The sequence below is a fragment of the Culicoides brevitarsis genome, chromosome 3 (assembly GCF_036172545.1).
Source record: "Culicoides brevitarsis isolate CSIRO-B50_1 chromosome 3, AGI_CSIRO_Cbre_v1, whole genome shotgun sequence".
NCBI lineage: Eukaryota > Metazoa > Arthropoda > Insecta > Diptera > Ceratopogonidae > Culicoides > Culicoides brevitarsis.
In genome coordinates, this window is record NC_087087.1 from 12,417,562 (window position 1) to 12,443,653 (window position 26,092).

Sequence of the window (26,092 nt, forward strand, 5' to 3'; positions counted from 1 at the left end):
AAGTTCTTTAAATCACGTGACTTAAAAGTTTTTTAAATCACGTGACTTGAAAAATTTTTTAAACCACGTGACTTGAAAAGTTCTTTAAATCACGTGACTTGAAAAGTTTTTTAAATTTTTTAAATCACGTGACTTGAAAAATTTTTTAAACCACGTGACTTGAAAAGTTCTTTAAATCACGTGACTTGAAAAATTTTTTAAACCACGTGACTTGAAAAGTTTTTTAAATCACGTGACTTGAAAAGTTTTTTAAACCACGTGACTTGAAAAGTTTTTTAAATCACGTGACTTGAAAAGTTTTTTAAATCACGTGACTTGAAAAATTTTTTAAACCACGTGACTTGAAAAGTTTTTTAAACCACGTGACTTAAAAAGTTCTTTAAATCACGTGACTTGAAAAGTTTTTTAAATCACGTGACTTGAAAGTTTTTTGAACCACGTGACTTGAAAGTTTTTGAAGCCACGTGACTTGAAAAACTTTTAAACCACGTGACCTAAAAAAAATTGAAACCATTATAACCTCAATTTTTTCTTCGAAATGCGGTAAGAAAAAACTTTTTTCGCAAGAAAGAGCAGCAGCAGCAGCATTTGAAATAAATTGAAATTCGTTCGTGTCCATTACAAATTGCTCAATGCGAGAAATGCGATACACGTTGGTCTCTCATTTTTCACAATGGCAGATTTTTTTTTAATTAAAGATGCGTGGAATGAGGCGATGGGCTTCTGTCAATGTAGTCAAGTGCATGATGATGAAATGTTGACGTGCTTTGTGTGGATGCGGTTGTGTTTGCGGAGGATGATTGGGTTGTTGTTCCCTGTGAATTGACAATATTTAATTGGGGTTGACTGTCCGTGACTTCTGAGTTGGCCATTGCATTATCGAGTTCGCGTTGCCATTCGCGTTCCTTCTCCTCCATTGCTTTTCGTTTCAGTTCTTTGTAGCGATTGTAGACGATAAACTCCTTCAAGAGCTGCGGATCGTATTCTTCGCTGCCTTCTCGTGGTCCGCACGAACGCTGCTTGGCAAGACGTTTCTTTTTCTTGTGCAACGGACGAGCTTCGACGATCATTTCTTCGAGCTCTAATCTAAAGTTTCAAATAAAAATTAAAAAAAATAATAAAAATCAATTTTTTTAAAAACTCACGATGGATCACAGTTCAGATGATTAGAAGGTGGTTTAAACGGTGGTGTCGTCTCTTTGTTGTAGATTTTCTTCGGATCAATTTTTCGCAACAACGGCGTTTGATGCAATTCGCGTTTTGACGTAATTCGTGCCCCTGGATGGACATTCAGCAATCTGTTGATGAGATCGATGAAATTGTCACTCCACGTGGCGGGGAAAATTGGTTGCGTATTTAGAATAGACTTGACTTCGGAAATCGGTGATTGCGAGTGAATTTCGAAAGGGCGAACGCCGGCACGCATTTCGTATGCCACGATACCCAACGACCACCAATCTACGGAGTAACTGTAACCCGCTGCAAAGGAAAGTTTTTTGTATTAGAAAGAAGGAAATGAAAGTTTAAAGAGGTTGGACAAAAAATTGAATATTTAAAAAAAATTGAATATTAAATAAAAATCTTGGATTAAAATTTTTTTTTAAATTATTAAAATAACTAATTTTTTTTTATTTAATTTAATATTTTTATTAAAAAAATTAACAATTAAATAAAATTTTAAATTCTATTAAATTTTTTATTTATAATTTTTTTTTAAATTTAATTTTTATTTCAAATTTATTAAATTAAATTTTTTAATTATTTTTTTTTTATATTGGAAATTTAATTATAATTTATTTAATTGTTTAAAATTTCTTAAGATTTTTTTTTTAATTCAAAAATAATTTCTAAAAAATTTAAATTTAATCTTTATTTTAATTTTATAAATTTATGAATTAATTTAGTCTTTTTATTTTGAAAAAAAAAATTATTTTTTTAAATTAAATTTTTTATTTTATTTTATTTTTTATAAAACAATTAAATTTCGAATCAAAAAAATTAAAAAAAAATAATTTTAATTCAAAATTATTTAAATTTTAATTAATTTTTATTTTTAATTAATTTAAATTAATTTTCTTATGTTTTTTTTTATAAAACAATTAAATTTTTAATCAAAAAAATTAATTTTAATTCAAAGTTTTTTAAATTTTGATGTTTTTATTAATTTTCTTATTTTATTTAATAGTTTTGATTTAAATTAATTTTAAAATCTAAAATTTTAATAATTTTTTAAAAATTCAAACAGAAAATTTAATTTAATAAATTTAGCCACCCTCCGTGTTTTGATGAGCCAAACACCTAATAAACAACGCAAAACAAGGAAATTTCATCGCATGACTAAATATGTAAAATTAATTAACTTCTTGCACACGTGCATCGCAAAAAAAAAGTTAAACCTAAGCCTGCCGGAAGCAATAGATCCTTCGTTCAAAAAACTTTTCCATTGTTCCTCGCATGCAATTTTTTCAATTTTCTTGTCTGTCGATGCATGCAAAAAGTGCACTTTACTGACTTTTGCACTACAAAAGTTGCAAAACTCTTTTTTTTTCCAACCCCTTGTTTATGCACATAAATCGAAATTATTTTCCCATCATGAATTTCTATCACTTTTTTGCCTTCGATTATGTGGTTTGGTTTCCAACATGATACTCACTTATTTCATCTAAAGCACATTGAATTACTTCGGGAGCCATGTAAGGTAGAGTTCCGCTCATTGAACATGCTAATCCGTCTGGCTGCAAGCGTGTTGCTATGTTAAAGTCCGTAATGTGTGCATGTCCTTTTTTGTGATGTTTTTTTTTTGTTGCGAGAAATGAGAAAAAATTACAACATTTATTATCCTGGCATAATATTTATTTATGTTTACATGAGGACGAGAGGAGCTAGAAGATGCCACTTAAATGCAGAGTTTATGTAAATAATTAATGGTCTTTATTATTATTTATTATTTTTTAGTGAAAAATGGGATTTTCCGGGAAAGGATGGTGTTATGACTAATGGACGGGTAATAAAAAATGGATTAAAAATTTCCTCAAAATTTCACACGTGGTCGATTTTATGATTTAATACCCTTTATTTCGTACTAAAAACAGGGTTCAAAAATAGTTTGAGTTAAAAAAAAATTAATGCTTTTGCTTAAATCAAAATTAAGTTGATTTTTCGCTTAAAAGTCAAAAGCAAAAATAATTTTTCTTAAGGCAAAGTATTAAGTCAATATTAAAAATTATTTTTTTCTTAAGTAAAAGTATTAAGTCAATATTAAAAATTAATTTTTTCTTAAGGCAAAGTATTAAGTCAATATTAAAAATTATTTTTTTCTTAAGTCAAAGTATTAAGTCAATATTAAAAATTAATTTTTTCTTAAGTCAAAGTATTAAGTCAATATTAAAAATTATTTTTTTCTTAAGTCAAAGTATTAAGTCAATATTAAAAATTATTTTTTCTTAAGTCAAAGTATTAAGTCAATATTAAAAATTAATTTTTTCTTAAGTCAAAGTATTAAGTCAATATTAAAAATTATTTTTTCTTAAGTCAAAGTATTAAGTCAATATTAAAAATTATTTTTTCTTAAGTCAATATTAAAAATTAATTTTTTCTTAAGTCAAAGTATTAAGTCAATATTAAAAATTATTTTTCTCTTAAGTCAAAGTATTAAGTCAATATTAAAAATTATTTTTTCTTAAGTCAAAGTAAGTCAAAGTATTAAGTCAATATTAAAAATTATTTTTTTTCTTAAGTCAAAGTATTAAGTCAATATTAAAAATTAATTTTTTCTTAAGTCAAAGTATTAAGTCAATATTAAAAATTATTTTTTTCTTAAGTCAAAGTATTAAGTCAATATTAAAAATTATTTTTTCTTAAGTCAAAGTATTAAGTTTTAAAAAATTTTTTCAAAAAAAATTTAAAAAAAAATTAATTAAAAAAAATTAAATTAAAAAAAAAAAAAATTAATTTAAAAAATTATTTTTTTTTTTTACTTTTAAACAAAAAATCAACTTAGTTTGACTTGAGCAAAATTATAAAATTTTCTTTTAACTTTAAAATTTTTCTACCCTGCTCATAAAAACCCACAAAAGCGCACACAACATATTTTCGCAAAATAATTTCCTGTTATTTATACAAAATGCACACAAAACCATTTTCGCAATTCTCTTCACTCAACTCAATCATCCTGGGAAAACACAAAATTTTATGCAAACATTCCATGTTTTGCTAATATTTTTAAGCGAAAATCAGATTCACGTTTTGAGATTACTTTCATTCAAATATTTACGTTGAAAATTTTCAAATAAATCGATCGATGAATTTTGAATGGAATCCACTAATTAACGCAGCAACTATTAGATTATCCTAATTTGTTCTATTCATTCGGATTTTAGCAACAAGTGACTTCCAATTGACTAGAATATTCATGAACTGATTCATGAGATAAATTTTTCTTGTTAAAAAACACAGGAAGAGATTTATAAAAAAAAAGTTTAGAAAAGTTTAAAATTTTTGCGTAATAAATCATTATTTGAGATAAATAAAAAAGTTTAATTAGTTTAGGTTTTCATGTAGATATGCAGGATAGAGAAAAAAAAACTTGAGAGATTTAACTTTTTAAATTAAATTTTCTCTCTTTGAAACGAAACACAAATAACCTTTTCGAGTAAAGCAAGAAAAAAATGAGTAGAGATTTTTTCATGATTTAAAACGAAAATGGCTTTAAAGTTTGCACATAAAATGTTAATTGAATCATTAAATTATGAGATTTAAATGCATTTTGGGATTGCATTTAAAAAATTATTTCTGTTCATTGAATATTTTTATGAAAAACACTATAAGTCAAAAATTCAATAAAAAGTTTTTTTTTTAAATTTTAAAAAAAGCTCAAAATTTTAGAATTTTTTTTTTATTTTTTTATTAAAATTTTTAAATTAGGTATTTATTTAAATAAAAATTAAAAATTTTAAAAAATATAAATTAAAAATTAAAATAATTTAATAAATTAATTATTTATTAAAATATTTTTATTATTTTAGAATTTTAATTCTTTTGTTTTAATTTTAAAAAAATTGAAAATAAACCTTCATCTAAAAAATTTTAAATTAAAAAAATAATAATTTTAAAATTTAATAAAAAATTTTTTAATTTTTTTTTTTTTGGCAAGGCATACTTCCATTTTTTTCATAATTAATAAAATTATAAAATTAAAAAAAAATTTACTAAATTTAAATTAATTTTTTTTTAAACCAAGAACATAATTTTTTTTTTATAGATCCTTAAATATTTTTCTTGAAAACCCTGAAATGAGCCACTCAAATCTTAATTTTTTTCTATTTTTCCATAGAAATTGGCTTTTACCACTCCAAAATTAGAATATTTGGCATACTTCACTGTCTGGCTTTCATTTGCTGATTCAAATTGTAAGAGCAATTTTCCTTCAGTTGTTTTTTTGCTTGGGTCAACAATTCTTTTATTTCTGCTAAAATCATCAAATTTAACGATTTTTGTCTGTTTTTCTTCAACTAATTTTTTCTTTCAGGATAATTCAAGGGTAATTCGAACTTTTGCGGTAAATTTATTTATTTGCAAAAAAAATTTTTTTCCAAGAATAAATTTTCATCGATGCGTTCAAGCCTTTATTAAAGCGAAAAATTCATTCCGCGTCATTATTCATATTTATTATGTGTTTATATTTTTATCATCATACTGTGCTACCGCAAATTTTCCCATAAATTCATTTATTTATTGTTTCGTTAAAAATTACTTAATTTAATTAAAAAATGATCATAATAATCTGATAATTGAATTATTACAATAATTATGTAGGTATGTATAAAAAAATGTGTTTGCACTGATTAAATATTTTATTATGATGGCCTGCAAATTAACCAAAGTACACGAGGAAAATCAATATTAAAGTGAATGCAAACATGAGACGAACGAGTAATGATAACCGACATTCCATTTGTCTTTCTCCTTTCGTCTTCACACAAATTCCTTTTCGTAATAATAAATTCTTGTCACATTTTTGATTTGTGTCAATATCTTGAATTATTATTAAGTTAGGTATTAGCAACACTTGAGTCGTCTCTTACAAGAAGAAAAAGAAAAATCCGGAAGGGTAGAAAAAATTTTCTTTGATTTCCGATGAAATTTTGTGAAGAGGTATTTACGCGAAAAAAAGAAACAAAAAAGTGGCGAATTAATGATGCATGAGTGAGTGAGATTTGTTCGTGATAATTTATTTATTAATAGCTAACTGATGGTCGGCATCGCAACTTACCTTCTTCATCCAATAAAATGTTGTCTGGTTTAATATCTCTGAAATATCGAGAGAGAAGAGACATTGAATAAGGGATAAAGGAAGGAAAACTTTATTATTTATAATTTATCATGCTCTATGGGCAAAAAGTGGGTCATATTAACGTCTTAAGAAGTCAAATTAACCACTTAGGTGAATTTTTTAATCCATTAAGAGGTTAATTTTGGACCCCTAAGAGGTTAACTGAACCCCTCGAGAAGTTTATTTGACCCTTAAAAGGTTAATTTAACCCCTTTTGAGGTCAACTTGAACCTTAAGAAGGTAATTAAACCCCTTGAGAGGTTAACTTGACCCTTACGGGGCTTATTTGACCCCAAAGAGGTTAATTTGACCCCTTGATTTTGGTCCTTTAAGAGGTAGACCTCTCAAGAGGGCAAATTAACCTCTTAGGGTTCTAAATAACCTCTATGGGTTCAAATTGACCTCTTGGGTTCATATTTACCTCTTAGGAGTCAAATTAACCTCTTAGGGGTCAAATTAACCTCTTAGGAGTCAAATTAAACTTTTAGGGGTCAAATTAACCTCTTAGGGGTTAAATTAACCTCTTAGGAGTCAAATTAACCTCTCAGGGCTCTAATTAACCTCTTAGGGGTCAAATTATAACCTCTAAGGATTCAAAATTGACCTCTTGGGGTCCAAGTTAACCCATTCAGGGTCCAAATTAACCCATTCAGGGTCAAATTATCCTCTAAATAGATTGAAAAATTCACTTTACGGGTTAACTCGTCTTCTTAAAGCGTTAATCTGATCCGTTTTTTGCCCATAGAGCCCAAGCTATATCTTCAACTTTTCTTAGCCATATAAACCAAGGTAAGTTTACAAAATATCATAAAAGATTGAAATGCGATACGAATGACGGAAATTTAACGAACATTAATTAGAAGGTATCGCAAAAGTCTCCAGTTAATTATATGGCATAACGTTTCAATCAAGGTGTGGTGTGAGTATTTCCGTTTCATTGATGCTTTTTTCTGCGCCAGGAAATTATTTATTATTTATAAACGATGAGCGACAGCATAAGAAAGGTAACAGTTTTTGACCTTTTAACGACTTTTCAAGAGATTTTCACGAGAATTAAAGCGTGTACAAAACTTTTCCCTCTTAAAACACGGAAAAACAAGGAAGAATAAGAGCAACAATTAACGACGAAAAAAAAAAGAAAAACGTAGAAGAAACTCGAGCTGATTACAATTTATTTAACTTTCTCGAAGCACTTTTGTCCCTTTTCACTCATAATTAAATTTGAAAAAACAACCCTTTTCTCGTGTCTAATACTAGTTTCGATACTGCTATTATTTTTAGGTGTGAAACTTTTGAGAATGGTAGCTCATGCGAGGAAATGAACAAATTATCATTAACATTTTGTGCAACAATGATAACGGCTTGAAAGTGTGCGGAAAATTAATCGGTACTCGAGAACGATCATCTGCGAGATTATCATATATGGCAACAACATGTAGTCTCCGTTTAATAGTTTACAAACTAATTAAATAATAATGCAACAAGCACATGGTCCATAAAGTATGTTGTTATGGTGCAAAATACGTATCATGAAAATTTTTCGAGAGCTCTTCAAACTAATTTTGGCCAATTAGCATTTTCGGTTTAACGGGAGAATTTTGATACTGCTACCTGAGTAAATTGGGGGAAATTCGTGTTTCGCAGTTGATGAATTTTAAAGCGGATATAAATTGACCTCTTGAATATATTTGTTTTGGATCTAAGAATGGCTATGTTCCCTTGCGATTAGATTTATCCTTTTGACTTAAATTCATTCTTTGGACTCAGCTTTATCCATTGGTATCATATTGATTCCTTTAAGGAACAAGTTAGTCTCTTAATAGTTTAAACAATTCAATCAGAGGTTAATTTGATCCTTCGAGAGATCAATCTAATTCTTTAAGGCTGGTTATTAGATTGCCAATTACTGAATATCCAGCCTTAATGAATCAAATTGACCTCTCAAAGGATTAAATTTACCTCTGAATAACTTTCTGATCCATTATAAGAGACCAACTTGTTCCTTAAAGGAATCAATCTTATCCCAAGGGATAAAGCTGAGTCCAAATGATGAATCTGACCCGAAGGGATAAATCTGATCATTCTTCTTCCAAGGGATCATAGTCATCCGCAGATCCAAAACAAATAGATTTATTGATAAGTTTTGATTAAAGAACTTTAACCAAATGAAACACTCCAACTGGGCCTGAGGGAGGACTGTGATATATTCAATGTCAACGGATCAAATGGCGCACGACCAACAAAATTAAAATGTGAAAGAAAAGATGAGGTTTTTTAAGCTTAATACTTTTTCCTCCAACTACAATGCTGTAATCTTAATTTGATGAAATAAATTTATAAACTTTAGATATGATTCGAGTCGCAAAATAGTTAAGAACCCAGTGGGACGAAATTACCTTTTTGAAGGCCCTGGAGTCTTGAAAATAAGGCCCTCAAATTTTTACATGGAGAAATCCCGAAATTTTTATTTTTTTGGAAAATTTTTTTTTGAAAAAATAAAAATTTTAGAATTTTTCCATGTAAAAATTTGAGGTCCTTATTTTCAATTAAAAAAAAGACCTAAAAAAAAGGTAATTTCGTCCCACTGAGAAGTAGATTTTTGTTGCCTTGTAGATGATGATTAGAACGTTAAAACATATTCGTTACCATATTTTAATAGTATTTGGTCCAAATTTTATCTTATACTGCTGTTGCTTTAATCCATTATGAGCTCTATACTGTATTTTTTGTAATGTTTCAATTTCGTCCTTTTTGTTCAAAATAAGCCATACATTTGGAATTCTTTCCTATCGTTTCAAAAACTACCTAAAAATTCTTGTTGAAACTCTCGCGATTTTTCAAAAAAAGCGAAACCTCGAATTTCCACAGTTTAGAGTAGCAACAAGGCACACATCTGTTGATATATTTTCCCCAAAATATAACCGGGACGACGACAGGAGATAGAAACAAAAACAGTATATGCTATAAAGGTACTTCAACGTAGGTTTATGTCTGGATATTAATGAGACTAATAAAACATCCTCAATACAATAAATACTCACCTATGAAGTACCCGTTGAGTTTGTAAGTAATCTAGTGCTGATCCTAATTCGCACACTAATAAGGCAACACTTGCTTCGGAAAAATCGACCTGCAAATAAATGGAACATTGTTAATTTTAATGGTTCATGCGATACGGGCCAATAAAATCGATTTATTGTGCAATCTACTTTTTTCCACGCAAAAGGTGGAAGCGCAAAAGAAAAAAACATGAAAATTTATTGAAAAACATTTTCACTTCAATAAATTCATCCAACCACAAGAGATAACTTTTATAATATTAAAAAAAAAATAAGCTGGAAAAAAAATCCCTTTAGAATAAATTTTGCAAAATGCTTAACAAACCAGAAAGAAAACCGAAATTTATTTCAAACAAATGCGAAACAATAAATCAAAAATCATTCCTCTTTATAGATTGCGTATCTCGCACGATTTTCCATCATTTCTCATCTCTCTGATGATTTCCGTGCAGACAAAATGATTCTTGGCAAGAAATTGATAAAAGCGCTTTTAGAGACGAACAAAATTAAATGAAAAAATAATCAAATTTGACTCTGAATGGATGGAACATAAATTAAAGCAATCAAAATCAGGAAAAAAAATTGAAATTTATTCTACGTGTCGAAGCAGAAAAAAAGGAGGAAACCACAAAATTTATGTAAAAAAAAATTAAATCATTCAAGTACCTTTTGTATTAAATGATATCGAAGATCGCCGCCAGCTAATAAATCACACACCATGAAAAGGTCTTCTTCGTCTAATTGAAAAAAAGGAGAAAAATTTTCAGTAATATATCACGAGCTCATAAAGTGACAGAGATTTAAGTAAAAAAGAAAAAAATTGAACCATTTATAAAATATGCTGCGTCATAGCTTACCTTGGAACGAAAACCATAAATTAACGAGGAAGGGATGCTCCAACGAAGCCAGTAGCTCAATTTCCTTAAGTACGCCGCCAATTGCACCTCTGCCAATGCAAGCACTTCTACTCACATATTTCATGGCAAACAACCGACCGGTATCCTTTTTCTGCACGATACAGACCTATTTTGCGGCGAAAGAACAATAGAAACAATTTTTATTATCATTATTATTATTATGGGGTTTTTTTCCAAGCATTCCTCGTCGCTTTGCAATTTTATTTATTTTATGGAGAAAAAAAAAATATTTATTTCCACTATAATAATAGACATTGTTGTTCCGCAAGTGCCGATTGTCGTTGTCGATTGTGTCGATGCGCGTCTGACAGAGGAAGCAAATAAAAAATTCCACTTGCATTCGGAAAAATTTATTATATTTCTGAAATGCCAGACATGACATTAGAAAAAAATTTCAATAACTTTTTTTTTTTTTTTTTTGATGGAAGAAAATTTTTAAAGTAGTTTTCGGAAAAAAAAATTGCATAAAAAATTTAAAATGCATCCACGTAAAAGTTACGATTGAGACAATTTTCTCGAAATAATTAACTTTAATGCTTTTCCGTTACTTACGAGCCATTCCGTAAGAGTAACTAAGTGGATGGGAATGGTAAGTAGATGAAACAAAAAAAATATAATTCTCGATTTTCAATCGTCTGTGAAACGAGTTTACTGATATAATTGATATTGTTGACTTATGGAGAACTATTGTTGCCGAGTTGTGTTTTGTTTTTTTTCATCCTCCGTTTGATGAGTGATTCGCGGAAAAATTTGCTGCAATTTTCCGTTTTGCGATGGAATGCTGTCAGAAATCCGATACATTTGGACGAGTACTGAGTTTCACAATGAAAAATAGCAAAATGTCTTTGTAACGAAAAATTTTAAGGCGATTAAGGAGAAATTCAGGTAAGTTCTGTGAAAATGTAATAATGTCGAAGGAGCTTGGAGACAAGAAATATTTGGACATTGTAGTTGGTCAAAGCTAGACTTAAGGTATTTTTTCCTTGTTAAATCTTAAAAAGAAAATTTTAAATTTTGTTTTGAGTTCTTACAGAATTTTAGAAGATGGGAAAGGCCATAGGGTAAAACCGCTATAGAAATATTTAGTGGTTTACTACTCGAGACGGAGTAAAGTTGGCATGGTAGGATGGAGAAATTCAAAGTAAGTTTTTATGTACATTTAAATTGTTTTTCTTGAAGTTCATCACAAATAATTTTCTTAGGATAGTTTACATTTCACAAGTGCCACTTCAGTATCAATTCGTAAAGAGTTACTTAGTGTATATGACAGTTAGAAGTGTCATTTGCTTTCATTTTGCTAATTACAAACAAGAATTGAATCTATTAGTAGACTTAGTGTTAGACAAAAATTTAATGTTGAAAGTGAATTAATTTGAAAGTGTGAAAAGTCATTTTTGCTTCATTGGAGGATTAATGTTTGAAGTAAAATATCCTTTTTCAATCTTTAAGTAAAATCTTTGAGCAAAGAGTTTACTTTAACGCTCTGAAACTTATCGACAAAGCTAAGAATGATCTACTGCCAAACTATCTTACGAACCTCTTTTTTTTCAAGAAGAACAAGGACAACTTTGATAAGTTTCCGTAAAAACCACGAAATACAATACCGTAATGTAGAGAATGCTAAGAGAAATTAAAAATTTGTTGTCTTGACGAAAATGGAAGTCAAAACTCGTTCTCTTAACATTTTTTTTTCAAATTCTTATTTTTTTTAAATTTTTGACTAAAAATTTTGAAATTTTTATTACCGTAATGTATATAATTCTTATGGAAAAAAATAATCCGTTCTATTAACGAAAATAGGTTTTAAAATTCGTTCTATTAACATTTTTACGTAAATTTTTTTGAATTTTAAACGAAATCTCGCAATTTTTCAATATTTTTTACAAAATTTTTGAGTATGAATTACACTGAGTAACAAAAAAATATTTTTTCCAGCAACAGAGAAATCCTTCTGTAGGATGAAAGAGGGCCTAAAACTAAACAATTTTCTCTTCTACAGCATAGTTTTTTCTCTACATCCAACTGAAGTTTCAATGTATTTTAAATGAGAGCGACTTCCGAAAAAAACAAAAAATTCACTTTTTTCGAAATTTCGAGCGTTTTTTCAACACATAGCTTGTTTTCACCCAAGAGTATTATTAATGAAATTTTCTCAGCTTTCTAATGGTATATTTAGATTTTTGAATTTTCGAAATATTTTGGCCAAAAATCTTCAAAAATGACGAAAATTTGCATATTTTGAACTAAAAGTACCTCAAAATTTTTCTAAAATTGAGTCAAATTGCTTGCATTGTGTAGCATTTTTTCTCTTCTTTCCAAACATGTATAACACTTTACAGTTATAACGAGTTTTCGTGGGTTTTAATAGAAGAAACAGATTTTTACATGAAAAATCTCATACAAACTTCAAGGGACTGTAGAAAAAAAACTCTAAGCCTTAGACCTATACTGTAGAGGAGAAAATTGTTTAGTTTTAGGCCCTCTTTCATCCTACAGAAGGATTTCTCTGTTGCTGGAAAAAATATTTTTTTGTTCTTGAGTGTTATTTTAATGAATTTTTATTTGTGTAAAAAATTGCTAAAAAATCCAAAAATTAATGTAAAATTATTGTTCTATTAACTTCAAAATTGATGTTCCATTAATTATTAACATTTTTTGAATTTGTAACGGATTTTTTTCCATAAGAAATGTAGATAATGTTTTATTCCAACGAAATAATTTACATGAATTGACAATACAAAAGTTACAAATAATATTTAATGACCTTTAAAAGGGAGTCTAATAAGCATAGATTTAGACCGAATAGAAAAAGATCATGTATTGATAAGGCTACATATCATAGCAACGCTTCCAGTCTAACTTTTGATTGGACTAGATGACATTCTGGTAAGAAAAGGTCATTGATGTCAATTATAAAAAGACATTTTCCAAACATCGAAAGGCATATCAATGCAAAGGACCTTGGAAAAGTCAATTAATAAAGCAGATACTATGTATCAAAATTAGTTAAAAGATACAAAAATTGTGAAAAAGTACGATTGAATTACTTGTTCATCTATCAAGGAATAAATCTAGTCATTGACGAACGAGTAAAATATAGAAATAAGAAAAAAATTAATCAAAAATTTCATTAGGTCTTATCAAAACGACCAATAGGTCTTTGGACTGCATTGATGCATCCCTTATCTAATCTACATGACAAAATATGCAAATATCTCATTCATGAATCCTATTTTAAAAATGATCTTCTTTTTCTTGTACAATCTAAAGATATAACGATACAAATAACCTGTCTGCTTCTGAGGCACAATTTCTCAAAGCAATGTCAAGGCAATCTAGACAGTCTGAGTGCCTTGACATTACTTTGAGAAATTGTAAACCATAAATATACGATAAATGTCGATTAGCTGAAACTCTAGATTAGATTGATTCATCCATCAATTCGTTCGTAAAAATTTTTCATCTTCTTTTCTTTTGATCCAAATCGATCTTATTTAATTAACGATTGTGATTAAAAGAAAAGAAGACGAATGATATTCACGAACGAATTCCATCCAACAGACTTTCTAAAGTTTCAGCTAATCAATATCTATATTTTCTAAGAGTTATTCTAAGGCAATGTTAATGTATAACAACCTTTAAAAGGTCAACAAAAAACCTAATGCTTTAAAAGCCGGTATTCAAAGTAGAACAAAAACCGTTAAATGTTCCATTTTGCAACCCAAATGACTAAATTTTAATCATTTAAATGTGAATTAACACGACTTGAGGGAATTCATGGCTTTGACATGTCGTAAAAATGCAGAAACCCTTTGAAAGCGTAATTTTTCACCTTAATCAAGTACATTTTTCACCATTTCCATGTTGAATGGCTCACTTAATTTTCCTCTGGGCACTCAAGTGCTTCGTATTTGTAAACACTAAGCACGTTTCACTAAACACTTGAAGCAAAGTGCAATATATAGTGAATGAGACCCAGAGACAGGAGAGGAAAAAGAAAAAAAAAAGCAATTACCTGTTAAAAGCAATTACAAATGACCTGGTATAATGTACATACATTTCACCAAGTCATGGTAGGTATTTAATTATAACAAAACCATAAAATATAATTCTCGTAGAGAATCAACTACTGTCCCGCTACTATTTTTATTGCGTCGTCCTCTTGAGCAATCATCGTCTAGCATTTCATTAAAACTTTAATTAAAAATGAATTGTAATAAAAAACATTAATAATTAATTTTTGTTCCTTTTGAAGCGTGTCAATCTCAATTTCCATTGAAAAAGTACAAATAATGGAGACGCCTTGTCTTTTACTTTGTTTACCTATTCATAAATTCTTTCTCCATCTCTTTGTCTATTCAACAGACAAACAATCACGACAACAACAAATATTTTATCGATTCCATCTATCTTCCGTCTATCTATAATAAATGTGTATTTACATAATTTGGGAAAACATTTCTGTCTGTGTCGCTTGAAATTGACAAATACAATGAAGCTCGAGAGCGAGCGGCGTAATTAAGTGGAACCAATAACATTTATTGTCATGTTGTATTTGAACGAAGTGCATGTTCAATACAAAATAACACGACTCAAGTTTATTTTCTTTGACACGAAACGCGTTGGCTTGTTGTTTAATTTACTTTTATTGCGAAATGTTTTTCGGTTTGCCTCGCATCAGATCGGTGACTTTGAATGGCAGGCGAAACTTATTTCATTTTGTTTGGGAAATGTGTCAAGTCTCTCTTTTTACTTACCTTTCCAAAGCTGCCTTTGCCGATATTCCGTAGTATTTGAAAGTGATCAAAGTTAACTGAAAAGAAAAAAAATTGTTCTACTTTAAAAAATTACAACAACAACAAAAAAAAACGGAATTATTTTCATGTACTTTAATTTATTATTTTCTCTCTCTCGTTTTCTCGTGTTCTATTGTACTTTTCCACTCATTCATTGTTCGCAAAAGCATTATTACCACGAACAGGGACGCGATATTAAAAGCAACCTTTTTTGGTTGGCAAAAGTTTTTCTTGTCAGTTCACAAATGAATTTTGACAGGAAAAATTTTTATTTATCAAAAATTGAGATTTCAACCGTAAAATGTCCAATTGTCAATTTTTCTATTTGACAGTTTGACATTTTACTGAAATCTATTTTTTTTAGTTTAAAATTGCACTGAATAACTTAATTGATATGAAAAGCGCCCTCTAGCGAGAAAATCTGCCTCATTAGAACTGAATTTAAAGTAAAACGCCCTCTAGCGACAAAAAATCCAATGATTTTTAAAATTAAATCTACAGTATAGCGCGCTCTAGCGGGAAAATCTGTCTCATTAGAACTGAATTTTAAGTAAAAGCGCCCTCCAGCGGCAAAAAAGTTCGGCGAACCTTTAAAACTAAATTTAAACTTAAGCGCCCTCTAGCGGCAAAAATCTGGACTCTTTAACACTAAATTTAAAACGAAGCGCCCTCTAGCCCTCGGCGAACCTTTAAAACTAAATTTAAACTTAAGCGCCCTCTAGCGACCAAAACAATCCAACACCCCTGATAATTGATACCAACAACAACATCAAGTTTCCGTTGAAATAAATGAAAGTAATGCTTAAAATCCTTCATCCAGATACTTTTTGTTACGTATAGCAGCGCATCACCGACATCTCTCCAACAAGCAGCAAAGATAAATGATATTTTGCATGACGTTCGGTATCATTCATTACTATTTGCACAAGCACAGAATGTTATAATTGAAATACCGTTCATTTGCGTTGAGGTGTAATGATTATCATATTTCTCCGAATCTCTTCTCTTCCATCATACAAAAAATTACAGATAAAGTTAAATATTTGTTTAAAGCGATTTCATTCAATAACATACACGGAAAAAAATTCCCAGAAACAAAAGAGAGAGAAAGAGAGAAAAAAAATTGAAGATGAGTGTTTGATGAGATGTGAGATATGCGAAGAGTAAACAAGGCAAGTTAGGCATGTCTTGGAGTTTCTTTGCTCGTCTCTCGTAATTTCAAGCGTGAATTGGAGAACAAAGAATATTGTTTAACAGAGCATTAAATTGTGGAGGAAGCTCTTTTGTCTCGCTCAATTGTTGTGTGGGAAGCAAGTCCTCTCTACGGCACTTCACTACGTGGTTTTTATTTAGTGATTGTTTATCTACTTTGTTGTTGTTCTTGTCGCTGCATAAGATGACAAAAGAAAAACAATATTAATAAAAGGAGGGAAATGAGTGAGGAAACTGAATTTATTTTTGTCATCTTGTCATTTTGTTGACGTAATGAAGGCAAAAAGATTGCTTATGTTATTTGAAAGCTAATTTTTTTACTCGAATGGTTTAGGGATCTGATTAGCAATCGTAAGATCGTTAATATCTAAATTATGACAAATTGTAACTCAGGATTTCTTTTAAAAAATCTCTCTTTCAACCATTATGTATATAGTTCAGAAAATTCTAAAACTGCCTTCATGGATTAAAAGCTAAGAGGCGATCTTTGCTTTACAGATCACAGGATCTCCTCCTTATGCGCGCCATTTTAAGCCTTAGGCTTAGACGATCGAAAGATCATTAAAGATTAAAATTAATTTTAATAGATCAGATCTGTTGATTTTTTCGATGTTTGATCTGATGATTTAATTTTTCAAAGTCAAAAAGTAAATAGGTTTTCTGATCTAGATAATTTAGATCATCTGATCAACTGATCCAAAAGATTTAATAAAAGATCGATCTATATAAATTGGTTTTCATCTTGAATGATCTTTCGATCTTAAAAGATCATCTAAGATTAAGAATTTGGCTTTGAAATGGCGCAAATCAGATCTACAGATCCGATCTATTCATATCTTTCATAAAAATTGTGATTTTAGGAAGCTTAGAATCAAAAAGTGATCTTTAAGAGATCAATCCTGATCCGACTGAATTGATATTCTTCAACAGACCAACGCAAATTAATCCAAATAGAAAAGTTCAATAAGCTTACACGATCTGATCTGATCTGATGATTTGATCTCAAATGATCTTAAATCAGATCACGAGATCTTTCGATCAGCTGATCTGATCAGTCAAGATCTTTCTTCTTTATTTGTTAATAATTTCCATCCCTGCTTAAATTTTCCGTTGTAACTTATTTTTTTTTGTTTCCGTTTGTTTTTCTTCCAACCTATAGTAGTTCATTTGAAAACAATTGACATGAATAACCTCCAATAGGTTAACATTCATCTCTTTTCAAATCAACTGAACGTTCCTTAGCAATACAAAAACTTTTCATCTCTCAATTTATAAATTTTGGTTTTCTTTATTCTACGGAACTTGGGATCGATCGGAAACGAACAAAAGATTATTTTGTGGTTTTATTGATTTAACTTTTGACTCGTTTCACGTCGATGTACCTCGAAGTGAAAAGAACAGACTAAAATTTCAAAACTCATTGTCTAAAGTAATACGAAAGTAATCCTTTATTGGAAATCCAAACTTACGGTTTTAAACTCGTTTCTCGGTCACTTTTCAATTAAATGAAGAGATTTGCACTGAAGTAATTTTCAGTAAATTCACTCACGTATTGCAACGAGTTTCTTGCTCGAGATAAATTTTCAATTTTTTTTACAAAAAAATAAATTGTCACTCTCAATCAGTGTAACGAAATAAAAATCTGTCAAAACTTCAATTTTATCTCTTCGTTTTCTCTCCCTTAGTTCATGTCTTCGTTGGCATTACTTGCAACGAACACAAATTCGATGCGACTGGTCAATACCAACTTAACTCTCCTACCATCCACTCATCCGGAAGACAAATCTTAAATAGATTACGGGAAAGTTCACTCACGATGGTGATAAAAATATTTTGTAACGATTTCTTACCTCTCGTATATGGCTTCGCACGTTACTTCTCGCGTGCAAGGGGATTCCGAAAAGTAGTGTAATCAGTAAAATTGATATATAAATTATTCATCATCAATCTTATTCCAAGTTAGTCGGTTACACATATACCGAGCTCTTGTGAACAAAAAAAAAAGTAAGCACGTTGAATCTCGAAAGTTATTGCGCTCGTTGCCTCGTAAGGAAAAAAAAGAGTAAGTAAAGTATGTAGGAAATTTCATTCATTCATCTTTCTTGTGCCAGTTTAAAATTTCAACAATCAAGTGCATACTTGCAATTCAATTTAATTTAACTTTTTTTTTCTTTCTGCATCATTTGAATAGCTCTTGCTTCGTTTTCGCAGAAAAAGAAGAATAAATGGGAATTTGTCACGTCAACGCTCTTTTTTAAACGGCGGCGTCAATGCAAGTAACGGAACAATATTGAAGCAAAGGAAAGATATTTTTTATTGTTTTTTAAATGTAAATGTAATTTTGCCGGGAAAGTCCGTGTTTGAAAAGATAAAATGCTTGAAAAAGAATGAGCATTAAGTTTAATTAAAAGGAGAGAAATTTAATGATATTCTTTAAGTATTTTTTAAGTATTTTCGCAAACTTACTCCGAATTTGTCAAAACTGTTCAAGAATTTCCCCAAATTCGTCAAAGTTGTTCAAGAATTTCCCCAAATTTGTTAAAAGTGTTCAAGAATTTCCCCAAATTTGTCAGATTTGTTCAAGAATTTCCCCAAGTTTGCCAAAGTTGTTTAAAATTTCCCTAAATTTGTCAAAGTTGTTTAAGAATTTCCCCAAATTTGCCGAAGTTATTTAAAAAAATATCAAAGTTGTTTAAGAGTTTCCCCAAATTTGTCAAAGTTGTTTAAAAATTCCCTAAATTTGTCAAAGTTGGTTAAAAATTTCCCCAAGTTTGCCAAAGTTGTTTTGAAATTTTCCAAAGTTGTTCAAAAATTTCCCCAAATTTGCCTAAGTGATTTAAAATTACCCCGAATTTGCCAAAGTGTTTCAAGAATTTGGCAGATTTGTTCAAGAATTTTACCAAGTTTGCTAAAGTTATTCAAAGTTTTCCCAAATTTGTCAAAGTTGCTCAAAAACTTCACCACATATTGTTCAAAAAATTTTCTCAATTCTGCAAAGTTGTTTAAAATATCTACAAAATATGAAGAAAATATTCCCTGAATTTATTGAAAATGCTTTTAAATATCCCTAAAAGTCGGAAGGTTGAAGGTAAAATTTGTTCAAATTTACGAAACAAACCAATGGAAAAAAACTCAAGCACTTTTCCGCGAAAAATCATAAACAAAACCCACTTGACCTACATCTTTTTCGTGTTCAACAGACAACTTTCAATTGATTTAACGATCAATTATTTCCCATTTCTCGCAAAAAAAATCGCTCCAAGCCAAAAAACTAGACAGAAAAGTTCATTACTCCCATCGAAAACTTTTCACGTGATCGACCTCAAACTTTCAAGACAATTTTTTTCTTTGTTGACAAATTTCCTTTATCCTCGAAAAAAAATGAAACAAAAGTATGAACCCTTTTTTCTATGAATTCAATCTTTTTTTTTAATTACTTTTTAATCCGAAATTAATCAAGAAAGAATGCTCAATGGACGAAGGTAAACACCTTAAGGGAATCCCATAGAGAAAAAATACAAAAAAGAAATTTCATTAAATTGACCGTGAATTAAAGCAATTAAACACGGCTGAGCTACATGACATATGATGAATATCAATTTCGGCAACAATTGTATCAATAACGGTTCTCGTGACAAAAATGTTAATTAAACCAATTTAATGATTGTAAGCCCATTCATTCATTGATCGATGGTAATTTAATGATTTCGAAATTTCCCCCTTTTGTTATTTTTTCACCGCAGCAGGCCATTAATTATTTCGCTAAGCCATGACGATAACGACGAAGGCTAAACGACAGCGACAAATCGAAGCCAATTCCATTGAAAATCGATTTTTTCGCGGTTTGAGGTGAACTTTTGAAGGGAAACGCACGGGAATTCGAGTTAACCGCAAATGCAGGTATGTCGGTGATGTTCTCCGTCTCTCATTCCCGGTAATTACTTTGAAAATCTAATTAAGTAACTAACTCATTATTTGTCTAACGGGCGTCAACAAAAGTGGGAGTTGAGGCAACGAAGAAGAAAATTAGAAAAAGTTTCGTAGGTGTGGAAAACGAACACGTGCAAAATGGTAGTGGTCGATATTTTAACAAAAAAAATTAGAAGAAAAAAACTTTTCTCGTCCCAAAGTTTGAAATTGGAAGAAAATGCATCAATAAATCTTGCATTAGACCCGAAGAAAATTCCAAACTTCCGTGCATCGAACAACAATTTACTAAACTTTTCCATGTTATATGGCAGTCGGATAGGGGTTCTTTGTTAATCTATGTAGACATGTCTGTGTAAGAAAAGTTCTTCTTTGTTGCGGAAAATCCATCCAAGTGACACTCGAATAACCAAAGCGCCTTTTTACGGCAATTTTTCCACATTTTTGGACATCAAACGAGAAAGAAGAAAATGCATCATCTCGAAAAAAAAATGCAAAAGTTTCTTTAAAGTTGAAATAAATTACGGAAAAAATTTATAAACAACACAAACGTGGCGTTGAAGATGCAAAAATATCCCAAAGGCAGCAAAAAACAGTAAACAAAGAAAGGTCAGGACGAAAAAAAAAGAAAAAGATAAATAATTTCCTTTAACACTTGTTTTCTTTATAAAATATGTTTTTTCTCATGCACGAAGCTTTTCTTTCTTTTTTCATAAAAAAAAAGAGTTCGGAACAACATGTCGACTAAATAAATTGAAAAGTGCATATATTCTAATCAGGCGGCATGGGAACTGGTGTCATAAAGGGCACAATTTTCCATCAGTAAAATTACATAATTTATTTCGTTCGTTTCGATGTAAATGACTTGAAGTGTGTGTCTGTCCTTTATGAGTTTTATGTCGGGTTGAATGTAGGTTGTGAATCTCGTAATGGGTGCGAAATGAGAGATTTTTAAAATTTTAAGAAGAAAAAATTTTTTTTAAGAAATTTTTAGTGAATTTTATTTATTTTAATTTAAATATTGGTTTAATTCAAAAATTTTTTGATTTAAAATTTATTTTTTTTTTATTTTAATTTTTCGATATTTTTTTATTTTATTAGGTTTTTTAATTTTTTTTTAATTTTAAAAATTTATTTAATTAAAAAAATTAAAAAAAATAATTATAATTTTTTTTTTAATCTGCATTTCTTTAAATTATTTTTCTTTTAATTTTTTTAAAGATTAAAAAAATTGATTATTTTAAAAAAAGATCAAAAATTTATGAATTTTAAAGGAATCTACAATAGATGGCGCTGATTAAAAATATATTTTTATGAAAAATCATATTTTTAAGTTTTTTAAAATAAATTTTTAATTAAAAATATTTTTTTTTCAATACAAATAAATTTTTAACGCTTAAATGAAAAACTTAAAGAAAAAAAATATTAATTTTCAAAAATTGACTAAAAAGTCGAAAGCTTAAAATAAATAAATTCAAAAATAAAGCGATTTTGAAAACTCTATCTAATAATTGTGAGATAATTTTTAAAATTAATTTTTTATAATTTTTTATTTTTTATCAATTTAATTTTTTTAATATAAATTAAAAATTCTAACTAAATATAATTTAAAGAGGAGTATAAAAATGTGAAATCCATCGGAAATCCTAAAATTTAATATCTTTCCTCATTTAATTTCACCTCAAAATATGTTTCTGATATTATTTTATTCAATTTAATTTTTTAAAAATTTAACGTTGTTATATTAATGGTTAACCTTTTCGATTAAGACGAGTATAAAAATATACAAAATGCTTCCCAAACCGAAAAAAGAGGAGTAAGAAAATGTGAAAAATCAAAATAAGGCTAAAAATTTAAATTTTTGAACTTCTCAAAATATTTTTTTTTTACTTTTTTTCAAAATTTTAAAATTAAATAAATAAATTTTATTTTTTTTTTTTTCAAATCTCACTAAAAAAGATTTTCTCCAAAATGCTTCAACTGACAAAAAAAAATGATGAAAAATCATCTTCAAATTTATCACTTTTTCCACCCACTGAACATTTTCATTAAAGAAAAATCAGACTGAATCCCGAGCGTGCGAAAAATTACATAATTTTACTTCATTTAAATATGTAGATTGACGTTACTTTGTCAAATTCAGGCACACATTTCAATCAAGTCATGAACTTTAAAGACTTTCATAAATCAAAGTTCATTCAATTCCATAAAATGCGTGACATCAAGTATCTCGTCGTTTTCATCTCTCTAATTTAATGGTTTCACAGAAAAAAAAATAGTAAATAAATAAATTTTCCAGTTAATTCATCATCGGGCGTGTAACTCGCATGAAATTCGGTTTTACTCACACATGAATGTCATGTCTAATGTAATTTGATACGCTGCTACAGATACGGCATGGAAAATATGTCTGGGTCGAGAAAACAGACAGATGTTCGCCAACGAACCCGCATTGATGCAACCAAGCATGTTTTGATAATTTTTGGAATATTTTCGTTCACGTCCCTTTCGTACCAAAAAAAAAAAAAAATGGAGAAAATGTCGGAATAATAACACAAAAAAGTTTATCGTGTCGTCGCATGCAAACAAGTTGTCATGTCGCTTATGCATTTTTTCCGGATAAAAGGTGAAATGAGGTGAAAAATGCGCTCTTATGCGAGGTCATGACACGGAATTTGTACAGAAAAAAGAACTATAAAAATTAAATTTTCGCACGAGAAAATATTTTAGAATGTGAATCGGGTCGGAATTTGAGAATTTGCACTGGGGCAACATTTTAGAATGTACAATGGGGTGAAATTTGAGAATGTGAATTGGGTCATAAGTTCAGAATGTGCATAGGGACAAAATCTCAGAATGCGCATTGGGATAAAATGCTCCAATGTACAATTCTAAATTCAACCCCAATGCACATTTTTAGATTTTTGCCTAATGCACATATTCAAAATTTCAGCCCAATGCAAATTCTAAATAGTTGTCAAAGAACATTTTTACTTTGTTCTAATGAAAATTCTTAGTTTTCATCCCAATGTACATTCAAAAAATTTTACCCCAATACACAAACTCTTTTTTAGTTAGCACCTAATTTTTAGTCTCGCAGATATTTTGGTTTTTGGAAATTGAGTTTTTTTTACAGTTAGACCCGGTGTATGACATTGACATAAAATGTATTTTATTTTATCAAGATATTACGTTGGAAAAAGTTCGATAGAGCATGGGAGAGAGGAAAATGAAAATTGGATCATGCATGAAAAGCATTAAATATTAACATTATACGTCGTTGTCGTATGAGTAAAGGAAAATTTTTCCACAAAAAGAAAATTATGTATATGAAAAAGAGATAAAAAGGAGAGCGATGAATATGTAAAATATACGTCAACAAAGCAAAAGATGAAAGATTTTTGAACATGTCGGAATCTCATTATTTTATTTTGTAGGCACGAATACACGAAAATTGTGTACGTTTAGTAAACATCTTAGTTTATTAAGTTGAATAATGATTTATTTTATGATGTAATTTCATATTCAAATCAAGTAGTAATCTCTTTTCATGGCAACGATTCAACAAGAGACGATGAAAAAGTTTTTTTTAAACTCATTTCGAACAAAGTTAATAATCAACAGGAATTGCATCATTAAAGTATGCTGCACTGCTGTAAGAGAATCCTTTTGATAAATGAAGACAAAGCATTCCACTATCCGGGGTGCTTTATAAGAAAAAGTCTAAATGCATTTTGCTGCCAGTTTTTTTTTTCTTTTTGCCAGACGGATAGATATAATTTTGCACTGCCTCATGCTTTGCATAAAAAGTTCCATCGTTCCTTCTTCATTCATGGTCACAGAAAATATGCACGTAATTTATAATGCTCCAGGCTAAAAATGTGCAACAGTGCCTCTATATCTTCTTTATCCAACCGCTCTTGTTACAAGTTTGTAAGAATGTAGTTGCAAAATGGGGTTGAGGAAGTGAGGTTGAATGAGTTAAAGTGTGTTTGGATCATCGAACGAAACTTTGTTAAGAGGTTGATGAAAACGAACGAAACTTATTCGAAAAATGCTTAACGAATTTTTCGAATGAGTTTCGTTCTTTTTCTTGAAGATTCTTCAATTGAGTTTATTCGTTTTCAGAGATCTTCAGGTTGAACTTCATTCGCATTTTTTTTTAGTGAATGAAGTTCAACTTCAAGTTCTCTGAAAACTGATTTCTGAAAACGAACAGGAGTTTGAAATTTTCTTAAATGAGTTTCGTTCGTCTTTAAGTATGTTTCGAATCAGCTTCGTTCATATTCATAAGTTTTTGGATATGATCGAAGCTGATTCGAAACATCTTAGAAGACGAACGAAACTCATTTGATAAATCTCTGAAATCGAACGAAGTCTTTCAGTCGAAAATATTTGAGCTTCGTTCGTTTTTAGAGGCTTACAAATACTAACGAAGCTCAAACGAGATTTTATTTAATCGGATTTGAGCTTCGTTAGTATCTGTAAGCCTCTTAAAACGAACGATCTTAAAATTCACTTAGGGGTAGGGTAGGGTCTAGTATGGCTCGCACCGCGGTCTCTAAAGAGTCCTATTGTACTTCATACTGTGAAATCGTAAGCTTTCTCAGTAAACGCCGAGGAAAGGGTCTTAGCTTTTTATGTGTCATCCCAAGCAGGCGCCCTAAAATTCACTCAGCTCTCCCAGAAAGTCCCAAATGGTTTCTAAAAGATCTCAGTAAATTTTGAGCACGATTGGAATCAGAAAAGTTTTTCATCATGAAATGAATGTCTTTATTGGAGCTTCAAAAATCTCATTTGTACATTTTCAGTCTTCTCATGGAGAAAATCAAGGTCGATTGTTAACCCATTCATAATATATCTCAAACAGTGATTTAGAAAGAAGCAACTAGTCCGTGCTCAAAAGCAATGAGAATTTCCAGAACATAGAACAGTGTCTCTAATTCTGTCCCTCTTCGATTTTCTGAAGTAGAGCCTTCCATAGTCCACATCGAATGCTCTGAAATATTTGATAACGAACGAATTTCACCTTAAAATTAGTTTCGTTCGTTACAAATATCTCAGATAACAATCAACGAAAATAAACATAAGACGTCTGAGCCCTCAAGAACTATCTTTTAATGTTATTATTCTCCAAAAAATAAACATGCTTCAACACAAAGAGCATTCAACCTTAAAGTGCACCATTTGATGACTTTTCAGTAAACATTGCAACTTTTTGCAAATTAAAATTAAATGACAAACTTTTCTCTCTGTCTCTCGTTCTGCAAACAAAACTCCCAAAGCAAACATATTATAGTAGATATATCATGATTAAAGAGCTTACCATCTTCATCTGACAACAATGAGAGATCCTCCTGTTTCATGTTTGACGTATTTGCACCCATTGTGATGATGACGATGACGATATTTGCAGATTTCACTTTAGAATTTTCACTGTAAACACTTCAAGTCAAAACATTTTCCTCACAACAAATATGATTTTCTTGTGTGTGTATGATATCCGGCTTACTTCGCACTTGCCATGCTTCGGTATTGTTTACAAGATCTCGTACCAAACAGTATTTAATTGTGTTTTGTTTACGTCTATTGTCTACGTTTAATTGGTATTTCCTACCTTTTTTGTGGGTTTTCTTTGCCACTGATTCTTCTCAGTGCTTAAAATAACGGAAAACATCATTATTTTTACATTACACCACATTTTTTGCTTTCTATGTTTTCCTTCGTTTTTTGTCGTTTCGTTACCAAAATACTGATTTTAATTTGAAGATTTTCTACTCTTCTCACTTTTGTAAAAAAAATCTGAAAAGACAAGAAAAAAGTATATAAAAATAATTTTAATAACCTCGA

The 26,092-nt window shown here is 29.6% G+C and overlaps 1 protein-coding gene across 1 annotated transcript; it reads right to left on the reverse strand.

Annotated features, from left to right (window-relative positions):
- Positions 1-692: 692 nt before the first annotated feature.
- LOC134835204 (serine/threonine-protein kinase 32A) lies at positions 693-26,020 on the reverse strand. The gene is made up of 9 exons (XM_063850073.1): positions 25,569-26,020; positions 15,065-15,120; positions 10,248-10,413; positions 10,057-10,127; positions 9,373-9,461; positions 6,272-6,309; positions 2,654-2,779; positions 1,146-1,479; positions 693-1,086 (listed from the first exon to the last, which is right to left on the reverse strand). Exons 1-9 carry the CDS (start codon positions 25,627-25,629, stop codon positions 693-695), a joined length of 1,335 nt encoding a protein of 444 aa, XP_063706143.1. The 5' UTR covers positions 25,630-26,020.
- Positions 26,021-26,092: the final 72 nt, after the last annotated feature.

Coding starts and splice junctions, on each gene's coding strand:
- LOC134835204 (XM_063850073.1), bottom strand. CDS start 25,629: ATGGGTGCAAATACGTCAAACATGAAACAGGAGGATCTCTCATTGTTG. Junction 10,414..15,064: donor GCAAAGGCAGCTTTGGAAAG/GTAAGTAAAAAG, acceptor GCCGCAAAATAG/GTCTGTATCGTGCAGAAAAA. Junction 9,462..10,056: donor GATATCATTTAATACAAAAG/GTACTTGAATGA, acceptor ATTTATTTGCAG/GTCGATTTTTCCGAAGCAAG.